The 16,067-nt window shown below is 45.4% G+C and overlaps 1 protein-coding gene across 1 annotated transcript in view; it reads right to left on the bottom strand.

Moving 5' to 3' along the window:
- Positions 1-12,662: 12,662 nt before the first annotated feature.
- SLX4IP (SLX4 interacting protein) overlaps positions 12,663-16,067 on the bottom strand; it is a 94,945-nt gene continuing 91,540 nt past the window's right edge. Inside the window, 2 exon segments of the mRNA XM_083730871.1 lie at positions 12,663-14,714; positions 14,716-14,796. Of these exon segments, the coding sequence (XP_083586997.1) occupies positions 14,615-14,714; positions 14,716-14,796 (181 nt within the window). The 3' untranslated portion in view covers positions 12,663-14,614.

Below are 16,067 nucleotides of genomic sequence, written 5' to 3'. Positions count from 1 at the left end.
TTATCATGCCCTTGAGGCTGTTCTGTAAGGTTTCTTCAAGAAAGCCTTGAACCCAGAATCCTTTTCACCAGCAAAGTGCTTATTATCATGGTGGGAAGTGAGCAGGAACTTCTGAAATCTGTACCTTTACTCAGAAGCTCTGGATTAATTGTGTATCTTTGAGCAAAACACACCGCAGGGAAAAAGCCACTCTTGGTAACTTCATCCTTCCATGTTTTAGGGCAGGCACACTTGACATTGGGCATGGTGGCCGACAGCAATTTGATATTGACTTTGAAATGTGAATGGGTGGGTGGTGGGTGGTAGAGAGAATATATCCCAGTGCTGCAGCTAGTCATTGAGTTCGGCCTTTCTCAACCTTGGGTTCGCATATGTTCTTGATCTACAACCCTTTAGCATGATGGGAATTGTAGTCCCGCAACACCTAGGGACCCAAGGTTGAGAAAGGCTGAGTTAGATGCAGACTCAGATGAACTTTGGTTTTGTAGAAACTTAGTCTAGAACAGTGTTTCCCAATTCAGCTGTTTTTGGACTACAACTCTCATCATCCCTAGCTAGCAAGACCAGTGGTCGGAGGGAGATGGGAACTGTAGTCCAAAAGCAGCTGGAGACCCAAGTTTGGGAAACGCTGGTCTAGAAGATCCAACCTTCTCACATATTCTGGAAAATGATCACCTCTGTGATAGACACTGTTGCTGCAATGGAATATAAGCGGGTAAGGAAAATTACTGCACTGAAGTGACTAAGCTTGAAGAGTCAGGAGTTTCTACTATTCCCCATGTGTACCAACAGCTAGAAGCGCCGTCCTTACAAGCAGCAAAGAGATGTGGGGGTGTCGCTCTTGTTAAAATACACTTTGAGATTTATTCTCCCCAAACCACCCCCAAAAAAGCACACGACAGCTTGCTCTGGATTCTGTGGCAGCAAACCAGTTTATAAAGGTAGTGAATTCTCTGCCAAAAGGTCTAAACATACAACTTGCTGGAAAAGCAGGAGCCCCTGTCATTAAAAACCAGTTTTAAGATAGCTAAGAGAAGCGCCCATTCCCCGCAGCTAAGACCAGCCTTTTCCAACTTGCTGCCCTCCAGGTGTTTTGAACTATAGATCCCATCCGCCCCAGCCAGCACACCATGTTGTCTTAGGATAATGGGAGATGTAGTCCAAAACAGGATTTGCAAACAGCATTCTGGCCCGCTGTTGTTAGGAAATGGCCTTAAGAGAGTTTAAATTACGGGATCACGTAATGTTTCAGCTGCCTCCTGCAAGCCTTCCTTAGAGTAGCCCTGCTGCCTTCCTAAGGAAATGGCTCTCAAGATTAAAAGCACCACTCCCAGCTTCGGAGTGCAAAGAGCCCCGGCTTCATTCATTCCCATCAGATTGTATCTGCCATAGTCACAAGGACAGTTGCTCATTTTGTAGCTGCCTCCCACTGCAGGTTCAAACAAACCAATTAGAGATAATGAGTCCTTTGCAGGGTAGCAAGCAGTGCTTGTACAGTGTGAATGCTGAGCTGAAGAGCAGCAAAGTCTCTTATGCTGGTGTGACAGGCTCATGGCATCCCAGATGGCAACGAGGCATTAAAAGGCCACGTGACCACTTCTTACATCTCTCTCCTCCCTATAAAGTGGAGGTTTTCCCTAATGGAAGTCTGGGATTGCTCCACAGAAAAGGTAAAGGGACCCCTGACCATTAGGTCCAGTCGTGGCCAACTCCGGGGTTGCGGTGCTCATCTCGCTTTATTGGCCGAGGGAGCTGGCATACAGCTTCTGGGTCATGTGGCCAGCATGACTAAGCCACTTCTGGCAAACCAAACCAGCGCATGGAAATGCTGTTTACCTCCCCGCCGGAGCGGTACCTATTTATCTACTTGCACTTTGACGTGCTTTCGAACTGCTAGGTTGGCAGGAGCTGGGACAGAGCAACTGGAGCTTACCCCGTTGTGGGGATTCGAGCCGCTGACCTTCTGATTGGCATGTCCTAGGCTCTGTGGTTTAACCCACAACGCCACCCAGCCACTCACTTTGGAAGCTGAAAACTGGACCTGCCATTTGTCTCTACCTCTAGGGATATCTGTAGATCATTTCTGACGTTTGGGGTCTATGCCTCTCTCCGGGTGGGTAGGAAGGCTTTGGTAGAGCACCTGAAGTCAAGCCTTCTCAGCACATTTCCCTCGAAAAGAAGGCTCCCTTTGAGATTTGCCAGCTGCAGACACAAGATGGCAAATAAATATGAGAGACAACGGTGCCCAGCAGGGGTGGATACAAGTTGAAGAGAGGTGATCTCTCCCTAACTCACCTTAGATTAGCTCCAAAATGATCCAGGGTCCTCCTGTGTCTCCATCTTGGATTATTTTTTATAAAACCATCCTACAATGGGATGAGGAAAATGCCCACCCATGCCTTCAAGACCCCCTTCGTGAAGCCCTCCGAGCCCACTAGAAGCATGCCAGTTAGAAAAGCCACTGAAAGTGATGTGTTTTGTGGCTGGAAGAAAGCTTTGAAGTTAAGGCACTAGGTGGAAGAAACATCATGGACAGAATAATTGCCACACACATGAAGAATATAAGGATATATAGATTGAGTGCCTCACTTGCAGTTTCATAAATCATTTAATGTGTCAACACGAATAGAAGCTGTTAATATTGCAGTTGTGGTTTAAGGGATTATCTTGACTGGAGTGTAATTGAAATTAATAAAACTTTGGAACGCAAAAATAAAGAAAATCATCAAAACATCAATTCTAGCACGTGGGGGGGGGGGGCACCTAAATTATATAACTTGGTATCTGAATGATTGGTATTAGTAATTGTATTATAATTTGGCATTGTTATAATGAGGCTATTATTGTACTGTAATTGAAAACTAATAAAAAATATTGTCAGGACTGCCTCTAGGTCCCAGCTCACAGAGGACCAATGCCCGGTGGATGTAATGTACAAAAGTCTTTATTGAAGTTTAGTTTCCATTTCCAAGCTCTGGGCGTGCCGCCCCACGTCTTGACTGTAGACCGGCTAAGTCCCCTCTGACTCACTGCTCCTCCCACACCAGTTTAAGATCCTAGCCCGGCTCCACCTCCTGCGCTGTTCTTTCCTTCGCTGGGTCCTTCTGCCCTCTGGGGTTTCCTCCTTCCTGGACTCCTCTGACGCTGAGCCTCCTGAGTCCTGCCCTTCCTTCCGGCGGGCTTTAGGACCTGGCTCCCTTCCCGGGCTCCCTGCTGTGCCGCTCGCCTGTACATTTGAACTTGGCGCGCGCGCCCAGCCGGTAACCTTCCTCCTGACCGTTTCCCCGCTTCCCGATGTGGGCGTGGCCAAACCTGACTCCTCTCCTCCCGCTGGTGGTGAGGACACTGGTCCCGATTCCTGGGACTCCCCCTCCCCACTGCGCTCTGGTGGGGAAGCTGGTCCTGACTTCCAACTGCTGCTCAGGGACTCCCCGCTAGCCCCTTCCTCCTGGGGCTTCCCCCCTGGAACCCCCCTCGCTCTGGCCATTGGCGCTCCCTTCTGTGAGTCCTCCGATTCGCTGGAGAGGCTTGTGGAGTAACTCTTTCCACTGTCACTGCCTCCACCCCCCTCGGACTCCTCCTCCTCACTCTCCATTTGCTCCCCCTCCTGTGTCTCTCCTTCTGAACCCCTGACAAATATTATCAAAAAGAAGTAGTTAAGGAACTAGAAGGCATAGTGAAGGTGGCAGGAGTAACCAAGCTGTGGCCCTCTAGTTCAGGGGTCGGCAACCTAAGGCCCATGGGCCACAAGGGGCCCATGGGGGTCGTTTAACTGGCCCATGGCCCACCGCCGCCCGCTCGGTGACCCCTGCCCCCTGCTCAATTGGCTCCCATGCGCCGCGCTAAACCAGCACGGAGCAGAGCAGGTGCGATGCTGGCCAGCTCCTGCTGTCGGGTGTGCGTGCAGGAGCCAGGCCCTGTGACCAACAGGACTCTGCAGGACTGGGGCCTTCCTAAGTTTGTTCTGAAGAGACAAGGCATGGCCGGACAGGTGAGGCCGATTGGTAACTCACAGCACCTGGTGGCAAGAGCCGGGAAGGGATATAAGGTCAGCATTTTCCCTTCGGCTCTTTGCCACAGCAACACGTTCCCTGCCTTGCTACGTTTGACTCCTTGGTTCTTGATCCTCGGACCCCTGACTTTGTGACTCCTTGCTTCTTTGATTCTCGGACCCTTGACTTTGTGACTCCTTGCTTCCTGACCCTCGGACCCTTGGCTTCTTGACTCCCGGCTCTCTGACCCGTGGACTCTTGGCTTTCTGACTCCTGGCTTCTGGACTGCCGTTCCTGCTCCCACCCCACCATCTTGCCCCCGTTCCCGACGTCCCCAGCTGGGACTTCAATTGCCTGTGACACCTGCAGCCAATGGAAAGCTGCGCATGCCTCCTCCACGCCGGAAGGAGCGCCAGAAATAGCGTTTGCGCATGCGTGCTTTGATGACCCCTGCTCTAGTTGTTAGACTATACAGCTTTTATCAGCGCCAGCCAGCATTGCCAAGCATAAGAACAATGAAAGTTGTAATCCAACAACACCTGGAAGGCACAACTTTGGCTGCTCCTTTTACAGAAGAAGCTGGGAATTCTTCTCTGGCTCGGATAAAATCCTGAGCTATTGGAGAAATGTGGGAGCAGAAGAGCTTCTCTTTGCTTTGAGATGGACTTGTGAAAGCCTCTTTCTGAGCTTGGTGAACTTTGCCAGCATCCCAACTGCAGATGTGGTTATTGGGCCAAGTAAATTAGCTTCGGTTCCCCGTCTGCAAGACGGTTGGGGCTGCAGTTGGAAGATAAACAAGATAAGGACCGTAAGACAAAGAGCAGCCTTAAATTCAAATTCATAATGGAGGGACCACCGATAGAATATTCACATAGCTACTTGACCGCTGCAGGAGAGAGCTCAAAATAAAGGATTCTGAAATATGAAACTACTATTGCGGTTCGTTGTTTCCTCTGCTGCAGAAACAAAAAGGAAAGCAAAGAATGTTTCAGCTTAAGAAACAAGACTTGACTGTGTTTATCTGAGTGGAAATTGCATCTTACTGTTTCACAGTATACTAGTTTGGAAGAGACACCCACAGATTTTCTTTTTTGTCTGTCAGAGAGAGGCCTCACACAGAATAATGAATGTTTGTGCTTCGGATAATGAGTCAGCTGGAGGCTGGAAAAAGTTTGCTTCTAGAGTTACTTCATAAACAAATTTGTTTTCTGTCAACTTTGTTCTTGTGAAATCCAGCCCGTTCCTTCCTGACCAAAACTCACCTACCCAAGCGGGCAATATTTATACTAGAGCCAAATATGGCAATCTCAGATCTGCCTCCCTTGCATGCTCAGTGGAGGCTCCCGGCCAAAGCGGAGGGCTCTGTGCGGGCATAAATGGTAGGACAACTAGAAAGTGACAAAATGAAAGAAAGCAGATCACCCAACATGCTAGCCATTCCTCAGCCCTGCAACTTTCACAGGGCAGTCGCTGGCAGAAAACTCTCCCCGTGGAACCTTCAACAGTGTGATGCAAATGTTTAAGGACACAGAAAGATTTTCAGGCTTATAGGGACCAAGTTGCACAAAGCAGCAACTCTAATAGTGCACCGAAAAACAGGCAGATGCAATTTAAACATTCCCCAAATAAGGAGATGTCCTACTATGTCCTAATTCTCAGGAGAAGTGTCTTAGGTTTGATGAAGTGCTCAAACCAGGTTTCAGCATCAGCATCAGCTTTAGAACTTGAGCAAGATGTGCCTGCGAGCATGCGCAGAGGGCATTTCTTTCATCACCGAATAACCAGAACCTGTGCCAAGAGTCCAAGGTTGAGAATGGCTACCCCAGGGCTTGCTTAAAAATCCTGTTGCTTCTTTGTTTCAGTTGTTCTGGCAGCTAAACATGAGCTTTAGAACAACTGAGCCCAGACCCTTTTCATTCTTTGTGGTTTTGGGGTGGGTGGTGAAGCTCTCTTTGTACCATTTGTGCAAAGATCCAACAAACGCCATTCACCCAAGTTGTTATCCTTCCGCCAGGGATGGGCGCTTAGTTGCTGCTTCTCTCTGTGGGCCTTGATCTCCACGTTTAATGCAAGCAAGGGGTCTGCTGTGATGGTAACAAATTGGAAGCAAAACTATTTTGAAGGTTGAGGCTTTGTCTCCCTTCCATTGTCAAGCCTCATTCTTTCCTAAGAGCAGACTGAAAGGGTTGCCAAATCAGAGGTTAGGAAGGGAAGCAGACACCGCCATGCTGCTTCCAGATCATCCATGTTCTACAACACAGCTATCGATACAACATGCTTTTTCTGCTGCCCTTCCTGCAAATGAGGGATAACCACATTTAATAGCAGTTCATGCTATCATTTAGACTAGGGCTGCCACCTTTCTTCTGGCAAAGTACAGGCCAGGGCCAGGCGGGGCATTTGGGGCGTGATTTTTTCTTTTTCATCTGGATGCCGAAGTGAATTCAAAGCAATCCATTACAATCTGTTGCAGCCTAACAGGGTGGCCCCTCTGGAATTTGTCACACAGGCACATAAACATGAATTTGTAGCTCTTGTCTGTGCTTGGCTACTCAGAGCTTAAATATATGACATTTCACACACCCTTTCAAACATATGCATTTGGAGAGGATGCCTAACTTGGCAGAGAGAGAGAGAGAGAGAGAGAGAGAGAGAGAGAGAGAGAGAAGGCCTGAAATACAGGATAAAACTGTATTATACAGGCAAGCCTCTTGGGCTTGCTGATCAGAAGGTCAGCAGTTCAAATCCGTGCAATGGGGTGAGCTCCCATTGCTCTGTTCCAGCTTCAGCCAACCTAGCAGTTTGAAAGCACACCAGTGCAAGTAGATAAATAGGTACCACTGTGATGGGAAGGTAAATGGTGTTTCCGTGAGCTCTGGTTTTCATCATGGTGTTCTGTTGCTCCAGAAGTGGTTTAGTCATGCTGGCCACATGACCCAGAAACCTGTCTGTGGACAAACTCTGGCTCACTTGGCCTGAAAGTGAGATGAGTGCCACAACCCCATAGTCGTCTTTGACTGGACTTAACTGTACAAGGGTCCTTTTTACCTTTTTTACATACAGGACAAGTGTTTAGGCACAGGTCACATCCACTATAATCAGCTTTAGGCAGCTGATTTGGGGTTTCATGAAAGGGCAGCAAATTCTTTACATGCCTAATGTATTAGCGTTACTATAATTCCCTCCCTCCTTTGTTAGGGATGGGAAGGAAGGGAATGCTTCTAGGATTTCCTGTCTCAGTCATCAAAGTAATTTGTCTGGCCTTCACATACCTCCACATGTGGTGGGAATGTCCCCAAATCCAACTCTTCTGGACATCAGTCACACAAGAAATATGCAAAATAACTAAGCGAGTATTAGAAGTCACCCCAGAATTGGCCCTACTGAACAGCTTCCAAGATAATAATGCCCACTCACATCATAAAAAGCTCATAACCCACCTAGTCTCAGCAGCCAGAAACATCATTGCCAGCACTAGAGAGACCTGTCAGGAGTAAATATTTATCAATGGTATGGAATAGTATGGGAAACAGCCTTACTAGGAAAAAAAAACACCCTAACCAATAAACTGAAACTGACACGGGGACAAATAGAAGAAGGCACCTTCACCCCAGTATGGTTCCCTGTTATCGTTTACACAGCCCAACAAGACAACAACAATAGCATAAGAATCAATATGGCTGACCTGACCCAAAAACCCACCCTCTCACACACTACAGCCAACCAAAGACAATCAACCACACCCTTGGCCACCTGTCTCACCACCAAGGAAATACAACAAGCGAATTGAAAGAGAACCCACACAAGTGACAATGACACAAAACCCCACACATCCACTAAGGAGACGAACAGAAGCATAATAAGCTCCAATAAGTCTCAGTTGGGAGACAATACTAAGAACTGGATCTCCTTCCCACGCTTTTCAAAAACCCCACATTAACTTCTGGAAATCACCTTTAATTATCCAGGCACTGGGTGTACATTTAAAATTAGGCCCAATGGGCCACTGGCACAACTCAAAATTTATCTCCTGAACTAAATCAAGCAGGTAGGGACAAACCAGACCAGATTAGGAAAAGGAGACTGCAGAGCCCAGAAAAATGTAACCCGTAAACTGAAATGGCACATAACTATGTAAACCTTTCTGAAATGGACCAGCTATGACACGTTGATTTGTTCATAGAGGGGTGAGTCTCCTAACACACAAACACAATTTCAGGCCACGTAAGATTATTTTGGGGGAGTGCCTCTGATCAGCAATATCATTAGAACTTTCCATATCTGCTAATAAAAGGTAAAGGTAAAGGGACCCTGACCATTAGGTCTCTAGGATTGCAGCGCTCATCTCGCTTTATTGGCCGAGGGAGCCGGCGTAAAGCTTCTGGGTCATGTGGCCAGCATGACTAAGCCACTTCTGGCAAACCAGAGCAGCACATGGAAACGCCGTTTACCTTCCCGCTGGAGCAGTACCTATTTATCTACTTGCACTTTGAGGTGCTTTCAAACTGCTAGGTTGGAAGGAGCAGGGACCGAGCAACAGGAGTTCACCCTGTCACAGGGATTCGAACTGCTGACCTTCTGATCGGCAAGTCCTAGGCTCTGTGGTTTAATCCACAGTGCCACCCGTGTCCCTTATCTGCTATTAGACACAATTAAATGTGTCTTATGTATTTTAAAAAATCTCATGTCATATATGCAAATCCCCTTGGCCAAAAAAAAAAAAAAAGAAAAAAGAAAAAAAAGACGTTGGGGGTCTATAATAATATTGCTAGCCAACACAAAGTGTAGCAAACGTTACTACCACAAAAAAATAAATAAATATGCTTCACAGATTAGGGGCAGAATAAGACAGAATGGTCCTTTCAATAAGCCCCAATGAAAACAAACAACAACAACAACAACTACTACTACTAGTAGTATTTATATTCCACCCTTCTTCCCAAAAGAGCCCAGGGCAAGAAACAGCATTCAAACATGTACAATTATATACATTCTAAAAATAATTTAAAAGCATTCTAAAAATAGACATGAACTGTTTGACAGGACTACAAGTCTAAGGAAATAGGTTCACAGGGGGCGAACTCTGACTCATACTTGTTCCACTATCTCCCCCCCCCCCAATTATTTTTATTAATTTTCCAACTTATTACAAATCCAACCGAATTACTTTAATACAACTTCTTAAAATCAGGTTTCCTGTGCCTGAGCTGCATCATTTGTTATTTACTTTTCAGTTGTTATCCGTCAATCTACATTACATCATTCTTGCAGCTGACCATATTTTCCTCCTTACAAACAGTGCGTCTGTTACATCTTACAAGTACAGTGGTACCTCAGGTTACATACGCTTCAGGTTGCATACGCTTCAGGTTACATACACTTCAGGTTACAGACTCCACTAACCCAGAAATAGTACCTCAGGTTAAGAACTTTGCCTCAGGATGAGAACAGAAATCGTGTTCCGGCGGCGCGGCGGCAGCGGGAGGCTCCATTAGCTAAAGTGGTGCTTCAGGCTAAGAACATTTTCAGGTTAAGAACGGACCTCCAGAACGAATTAAGTACTTAACCCAAGGTACCACTGTATTACATGTGTAAAAGGTAAAGGGACCCCTGGCCGTTAAGCCCACTCGCAGATAACTCTGGGGTTGCAGCGCTCATCTCACTTTACTGGCCGAGGGAGCTGGCGTACAGCTTCCATGTCATGTGGCCAGCATGACTAAGCCGCTTCTGGTGAACCAGACCAGCGCACAGAAATGCCGTTTACCTTCCCACCGGAACGGTACCTATTTATCTACTTGCACTTTGATGTGCTTTCGAACTACTAGGTGGGCAGGAGCAGGGACAGAGCAATGTGAGCTCACCCCATCGTGGGGATTCGAACCGCTGACCTTCTGATCAGCAAGCCCTTATGTAATCCTTCATAAATAGTGTTGTTTCAGACCTGGTATGCTAGGATAATTAATTACTATCTTCCATTGTTCAGTTCTTTGCAGTGAGATGGTACTATATAAATATATTTAAAAGTTCTTCCCCCCCTTGATATATGTTGCTAATCTGTTTGTTAAGAGCACCACAGATGCCTCAGAGAACAATTGCTGTCTATAAGCCTATACTGAGATCCAAATGAATGTTTGCACTGGAAGACTAAATCGAAGTTCACAATGCACTGACCCCCAGTGTAATAAAATCTTCGTTCTTGGACACTCCTGGTGTGGAAATATCAGAACCAGCAGTAATGAAGTGACACTCCCTGCTAATTTGTGCAAGACACCCACTCAGTTATATCCAAGTTTCCAGGCTACATTCGCTGTTATGGCCACAGCCCCTCCCCCAGCAATCCAAAACTGCACTCATCCACTCAACTCATTTGCGCTCCCAGTGCACTCAACTCTGCAAACACACCTGCCATAAGGTCCTTTCCACATGATCTCACTAAAACAAACCTTCATCCCCTTTCGCTGGAGATAACCGTCATCAATGCCACACTTCCCTCAAGCAAGATTTCCAAGTCACGGCAGTCTCTGTCCCTAAGAAATGGCCCCGTCTCTCTAGATCAGAATGCAGCCCTCTAGATGTGGTTAGACTACAGCTAAGGGAGAAGGTTGCGCTGTGGTCTAAACTACTGAGCCACTTGGGCTTGCTGATTGGAAGGTCAGCGGTTCGAATCCCTGCAACGGGGTGAACTGTCGTTGCTCTGTCCCAGCTCCTGCCAACCTAGCAGTTTGAAAGCACCTCAAAGTGCAAGTAGATAAACACCATCTCCAACTCCTCGAAATATTCCATCAATGGTGTCTCCAAAATTTTTTGCACATCACCTGGGAAGACAGGCAAACTAATACCAGTGTATTGGAAGAAGCAAAGATCACCAGTGTTGAAGCCATGATTCTTCGACATCAACTTCGTTGGAATGGTCATGTTGTGCGGATGCCTGATGGTCGTCTTCCAAAGCAACTACTCTATTCCGAACTTAAAAATGGAAAGCGTAATGCTGGTGGTCAACAAAAGAGGTTTAAAGAATGTCTCAAGGCAAATCTAAAAAAATTTAGTATAAACACTGACAACTGGGAAACACTGGCCTGCGAGAGCTCCAGCTGGAGAACAGCCTTTACCAAAGGTGTCATGGGCTTTGAAGACACTCAAACTCAGGATGCAAGGGAGAAACGTGCTAGGAGGAAGGCACACGTGGCAAATCCACACCATGATCAACTCCCGCCCGGAAACCAATGTCCCCACTGTGGAAGGACGTGTGGATCCAGAATTGGCCTCCACAGTCACTTACGGACTCACTGTTAAAACCATGTTTATGGAAGACAATCTTACTCGGCTGCGAGTGATCACCAAAAAAGAAGAAGACCAAGAATGGTGTAGTACCTAGTGGTTCTACACAACATCCATGATATCCTTTACTGATGTGTGCCGTTTCTTAAACTTCATGATGAAAAACAGGAGCATTTCATTCTATTCACTATTCAATTAAGGGGAAATTTGATTAAAAGGGTATTCCCCCAAGAAAGAAAATTCAGATATACCCACAGACCCATTCAGTTTACTAATATACTATACACACTACATGAGATCATAAACTTTCCTTCTGTAATTGTTTAAACCGAGTACTGAGTTTCCCCCTCCTCCTTATACAAGGAAAGGATTTCAAGTATTTAAGAAACTAAAGCTGTGATGTTTGGGCCCTACTTGCTCAAACATGCTAAGACTCATAGAATAAATCTAGTAAATGAGTCTTGACAAAGCAGGGAGAGAATCTCTTAATGGACAAAAAATGATTTTAAATTTTTTTTTAAGAAAACAAAAAAGAACAGGGCGATTTCCTATGCGCAAGTCACTGCATGCCTACTTAACTTTTTGAAAAATAAAAGAAGATTACTGTTGTAATTTAGAGCCAAACAAGGCGAGCTAGCCATTGAGAGATCCAACGAGGTTTCTTAAACAGAACATTTTCTGACCAGGATCACAATGCTGGAAGAAAAGGAGGGGGGGTTTCCATCCTTTATTCTGCACAGTTTTTCTCAGCTGAAATCACTTTCTGAAACAGCTCTTTGCCCCATGGGGCAAGACACAAAAGGTAGAAAAAAGAAAACAGCATGTTATTCCTTGAAGGAGAACTACCTGAAAATGGTTTACAGATGGTACCTAACTCTGAGTAGCCTTTCTAAGATGTATAAGACTGAATCAGATAAGTATTGGAGATGCAATGAGGTTGAGGGTATGTTCTTTCATATGTGGCGGACCTGTAAAAGGGTAAAAGAGTATTGCGAAATAATTTATAATGAATTGAAAAAAAATGTTTAAAAGCACTTTTCAGGGGAAAACCAGACTCCTTTCTGTTGGGGATAATTCAGATGGAAATTCCTAGGTGTCAAAAAAGGTTATTTATGTAAGCCACTACTGTGGCCCGTGTTTTGGAAAATGAGCGAGGTTCCAACTAAAGAAGAACAACTTAAACCTGGCTTCCTCAAACTCGGCCCTCCAGATGTTTTGAGACTACAATTCCCATCACCCTGACCACTGGTCCTGCTAGCTAGGGATCATGGGAATTGTAGGCCAAAAACATCTGGAGGGCCGAGTTTGTGGAAGCCTGACTCAAACTGATGAAATATGCGCAACTTGTGGACCTAACATATAGACTAAGGGAACAAGAAGAACATACGTTTAAAGGCTAGAAAATGTTTATTGAATATATGGGGGCAAATTGTGTACACTTGAAAACATTGGCGTCATTAAGATAAATTCAACAGTTTAGGTAAGTTTTGATTGATGTAATACTGGAATATTGAATGGTTTGGTTTATATAAAACATGCAGGGATTTATGTTATGCAAAATGAACCATGGAAGGAGAAGAAGGGAAGGCATTGATATCTTAAGGTTGGTCAAAAATTAGTATTCTAAATTGTAAAACAGAAAATTTAATAAATATTAAATATTAAAAAGAGAGAATTGAAAACAAATTGTGGAATGAAGCGACTGCCTAGCTCACATACAAGCAATCGTCTGCCACCTTTCATGAAGCCCATAGGCAACCAACAGTGGAAACAGCTGAGTACACCAATCACTGCACCAGGGCAGTGATATGAGTGGAATATCACAGCAGTTTGAATCTCCACTTTCCATGAAACTTTACTAGATGATCTTGGACCAATCAGATCCTTTCGGCAGTTTTCGCAAGCATAAAAATGGGGGCAAACGTGCAACAGAGAAGTAAAGAAAATAGGTGTATTATCTCCCTGATCAATTGCACTGCTAGTTTTGCGAGCTCTTAGATCTCAAGCCTCCTTAAAACAATTCTGATGCAGTTTTAATGTCCTCGTAAACATTTATTGCAACGGAGAAAGAAAAGTGAGCCAAGTGAATAGTAAATCTCATAATAATCCAATAACAGAGGTTCAGCTCCAAACAAATTTAAGTGGATTTGAGATACAGAGGTGGGCTTAATTCTATCCTTTCTGCCTCTCTCTCTTCCCAACCTGCTGGTTGGGAAAATATATTCCATTCAGCACACTCTATTTCTTCTAAATGGCTTTTGCATATTAAAAGCTATACCAAAAAAAAAAACAAACAAACCAGGAATAAGACCGAGAGAAATAGGGGCAAAAGAACCTAAATCCCAGTTTGATTCCCATGGAAGTAAACAATGACAATTAAGCTGTAAACAACTGCAGCAGATAAAGGCCCATAATGGATTCATGACAAAATGAAGAAGGGTATTTGAGGGAAGCCAAAAACAGATCAAAACTCACTTTTCCAATTACCTGTTGTAGATCACTACCAGGTGTAGAATACAATGCTATATGGAACTTGTTTCTTGTTACATTTCAGTGATGTCAAGGATCTGAAACCTTAAGAAAGTTCAGGGGAAATGCCCATTTAGATGATACTTGCAGGTACTTAGCAAGCCCCCCAAGAAACCAATATATATTAACTATGGCCCTGGCAGAAGACAGAATCATGATAGCTTTAAATTTGGGGAACTTTTTCTGTGGCTTGCTTTTAGAATTGCCTTTCCCCAAACCACAACCCCCGCAATTCCCAGTCAACACACACACACACACACACACACACACACACACTGAATGAGTCTCTCTGCAAGCTTGGCATACGAGGGGTTAAGCGTTAAGGGCTATTCTTTGGTGACTGCAGTCGGTTTTGGTTTTGTCTGCATGACGGGCCCCGTCGTATTTCTCATAAAAACAAGTCTCTCAGGAAGGCTTTTTCTTCGAGTAAGCAACTCTCCATCAGACTCGGTTCCTGCCAAAGCCTCGTGTAGAAAAAACAATGTGGGATTTGGGGGTGGGGGGGAACTTCTCTGAAAGATGTCCCCGGACAACCAGCACGACTGCAAGTCTGGGAACAGAGTGATCCTGCCTCGGAGACAACCTTATGGCTCCTGCAGGACAGGACAGCAGTCGTTTCAGTCACCCTTTGACATTGGTTTGGATGCGGCAGGGCTGCTGACTCACAGCACCGCCGAGGGTTCCTGCGTCCAAGCCCTGTCTAACCACGCCGCAAAATGAAGTTTTTGCTGGCCAGCTGTATGGCTCGGCTGTCTCCAATTCACATCACTTGTCCCATTCTGAAACAGGAAGCCCCAAGCTGCTCTCAGCTGTATTTATGCAATCCTTTGGTCGAGCTCCACGCCTACGTTTTTTGCTTCAGGCTGAGCATCGGAAGGAGCTGGAGATGCATTCTTCCTACTCCCTGTCTGAGTGCAGAGAGCCAAGATACACTTTCATGGTGTCCTTGCTGGGCTGCTTGTTCTCGTCAGCTTTCTTTGTTTTGGTCCTCTTCACTCTAATAAGAATTTTAAAAAATATATATTTTTCTTTAATAATGCGTAGCTCGCAACAGCTTTGCTCTTTCTACGAATTCAGGAAGGCTACGGGAGGATCGGCTTTTGTCCATGACAAGCCTGCTTATTGTCTTGGCAAACACCTACGGCTTGCCCAGTATGGGTAGGATCAAGCAGCCGCCGTCTGCAATGGGGAAATTCACGAAAGAATGAGTTGTGCAGGGCTTCGGGTCCAAATCCACAGGACAGGGCGGAATTTTATCCAGATATTTCAACCCACAATGCACGTTGTCTTCACATCCTTCCCCACTGAAAGACAATGTTTTCCGGAAAACAAATAAAAAAACAATAAAAAGACGTAGGTCCCCAGAGAGGGATTCTAGACTTTTCGGCTTGCACAAATTGTACGCCGTTTTCATTAACACAGCGGACGCCAGATTATAGCAGATGAACATAGCACACAATTCTCAGTCCTGTGATTTAATATTAGAGAGAACCCTCCCTTCCCAGTCCACACTGGAAACGATTCTGGGGGAATGACTGTGATGAACATCTTCTGGATGCTCATGGCAGCAGAGCATGGGTAGCCAAAACATCTTCCAGATGTTTTAGACTCCAACTCCCTTCACTGCCAGTATGGCCAAAGGGAGATGTAGTCCACAACATCTAGAGGGCAGGACGCTGGTAATCCTAGATCGAGGGATGTTGTTTTGGAAATACATTTCCCATGTTTCCCTGCAGACTTGATACTGGTTGTTGTATATCTTTGCAGCACTTTCCTAGACTATGGAAGCCCTTCTATGAGCTACTATATCCAGGTAAGATTGGGGCCAAGAACAGGTGAGAGGGATGGTTCTGGGAGTTCTAGGGGCTGGTCCATTTCATTTATGGATTCCAGAGAGGGAGAGCCTGAAAAATTGGGGCATGGAAGGCCACAGACCCATAAAATTTGATGACCAAAACTCCATATTTTCACAACTTGCCACATTACTTGAGGTTTGTGCCAATGCTTACCCATTTTAGATTTTCTGTTATGCTGGTGTGCATCCTTAATTTAAATACCATGCATGTTTCTGTTTTCTCTGCCTTGGTTTTATGTTGATATGCATTTTAAAGGTAAAGGTAAAGGGGCCCCTGACCATTAGCTCCAGTCGTGGCCGACTCTGGGGTTGTGGCGCTCATCTCACTTTATTGGCTGAGGGAGCCGGCGTACAGCTTCCGGGTCATGTGGCCAGCATGCCTAAGCTGCTTCTGGTGAACCAGAGCAGCACAC

The sequence above is a fragment of the Podarcis gaigeae genome (genome assembly GCF_964106915.1).
Source record: "Podarcis gaigeae genome assembly, chromosome: 3".
In the NCBI taxonomy this organism is placed as follows: Eukaryota; Metazoa; Chordata; class Lepidosauria; order Squamata; family Lacertidae; genus Podarcis; species Podarcis gaigeae.
The sequence above is the reverse complement of the archived record's forward strand: the minus strand, read 5'-3'. Positions and strand labels throughout refer to the sequence as shown.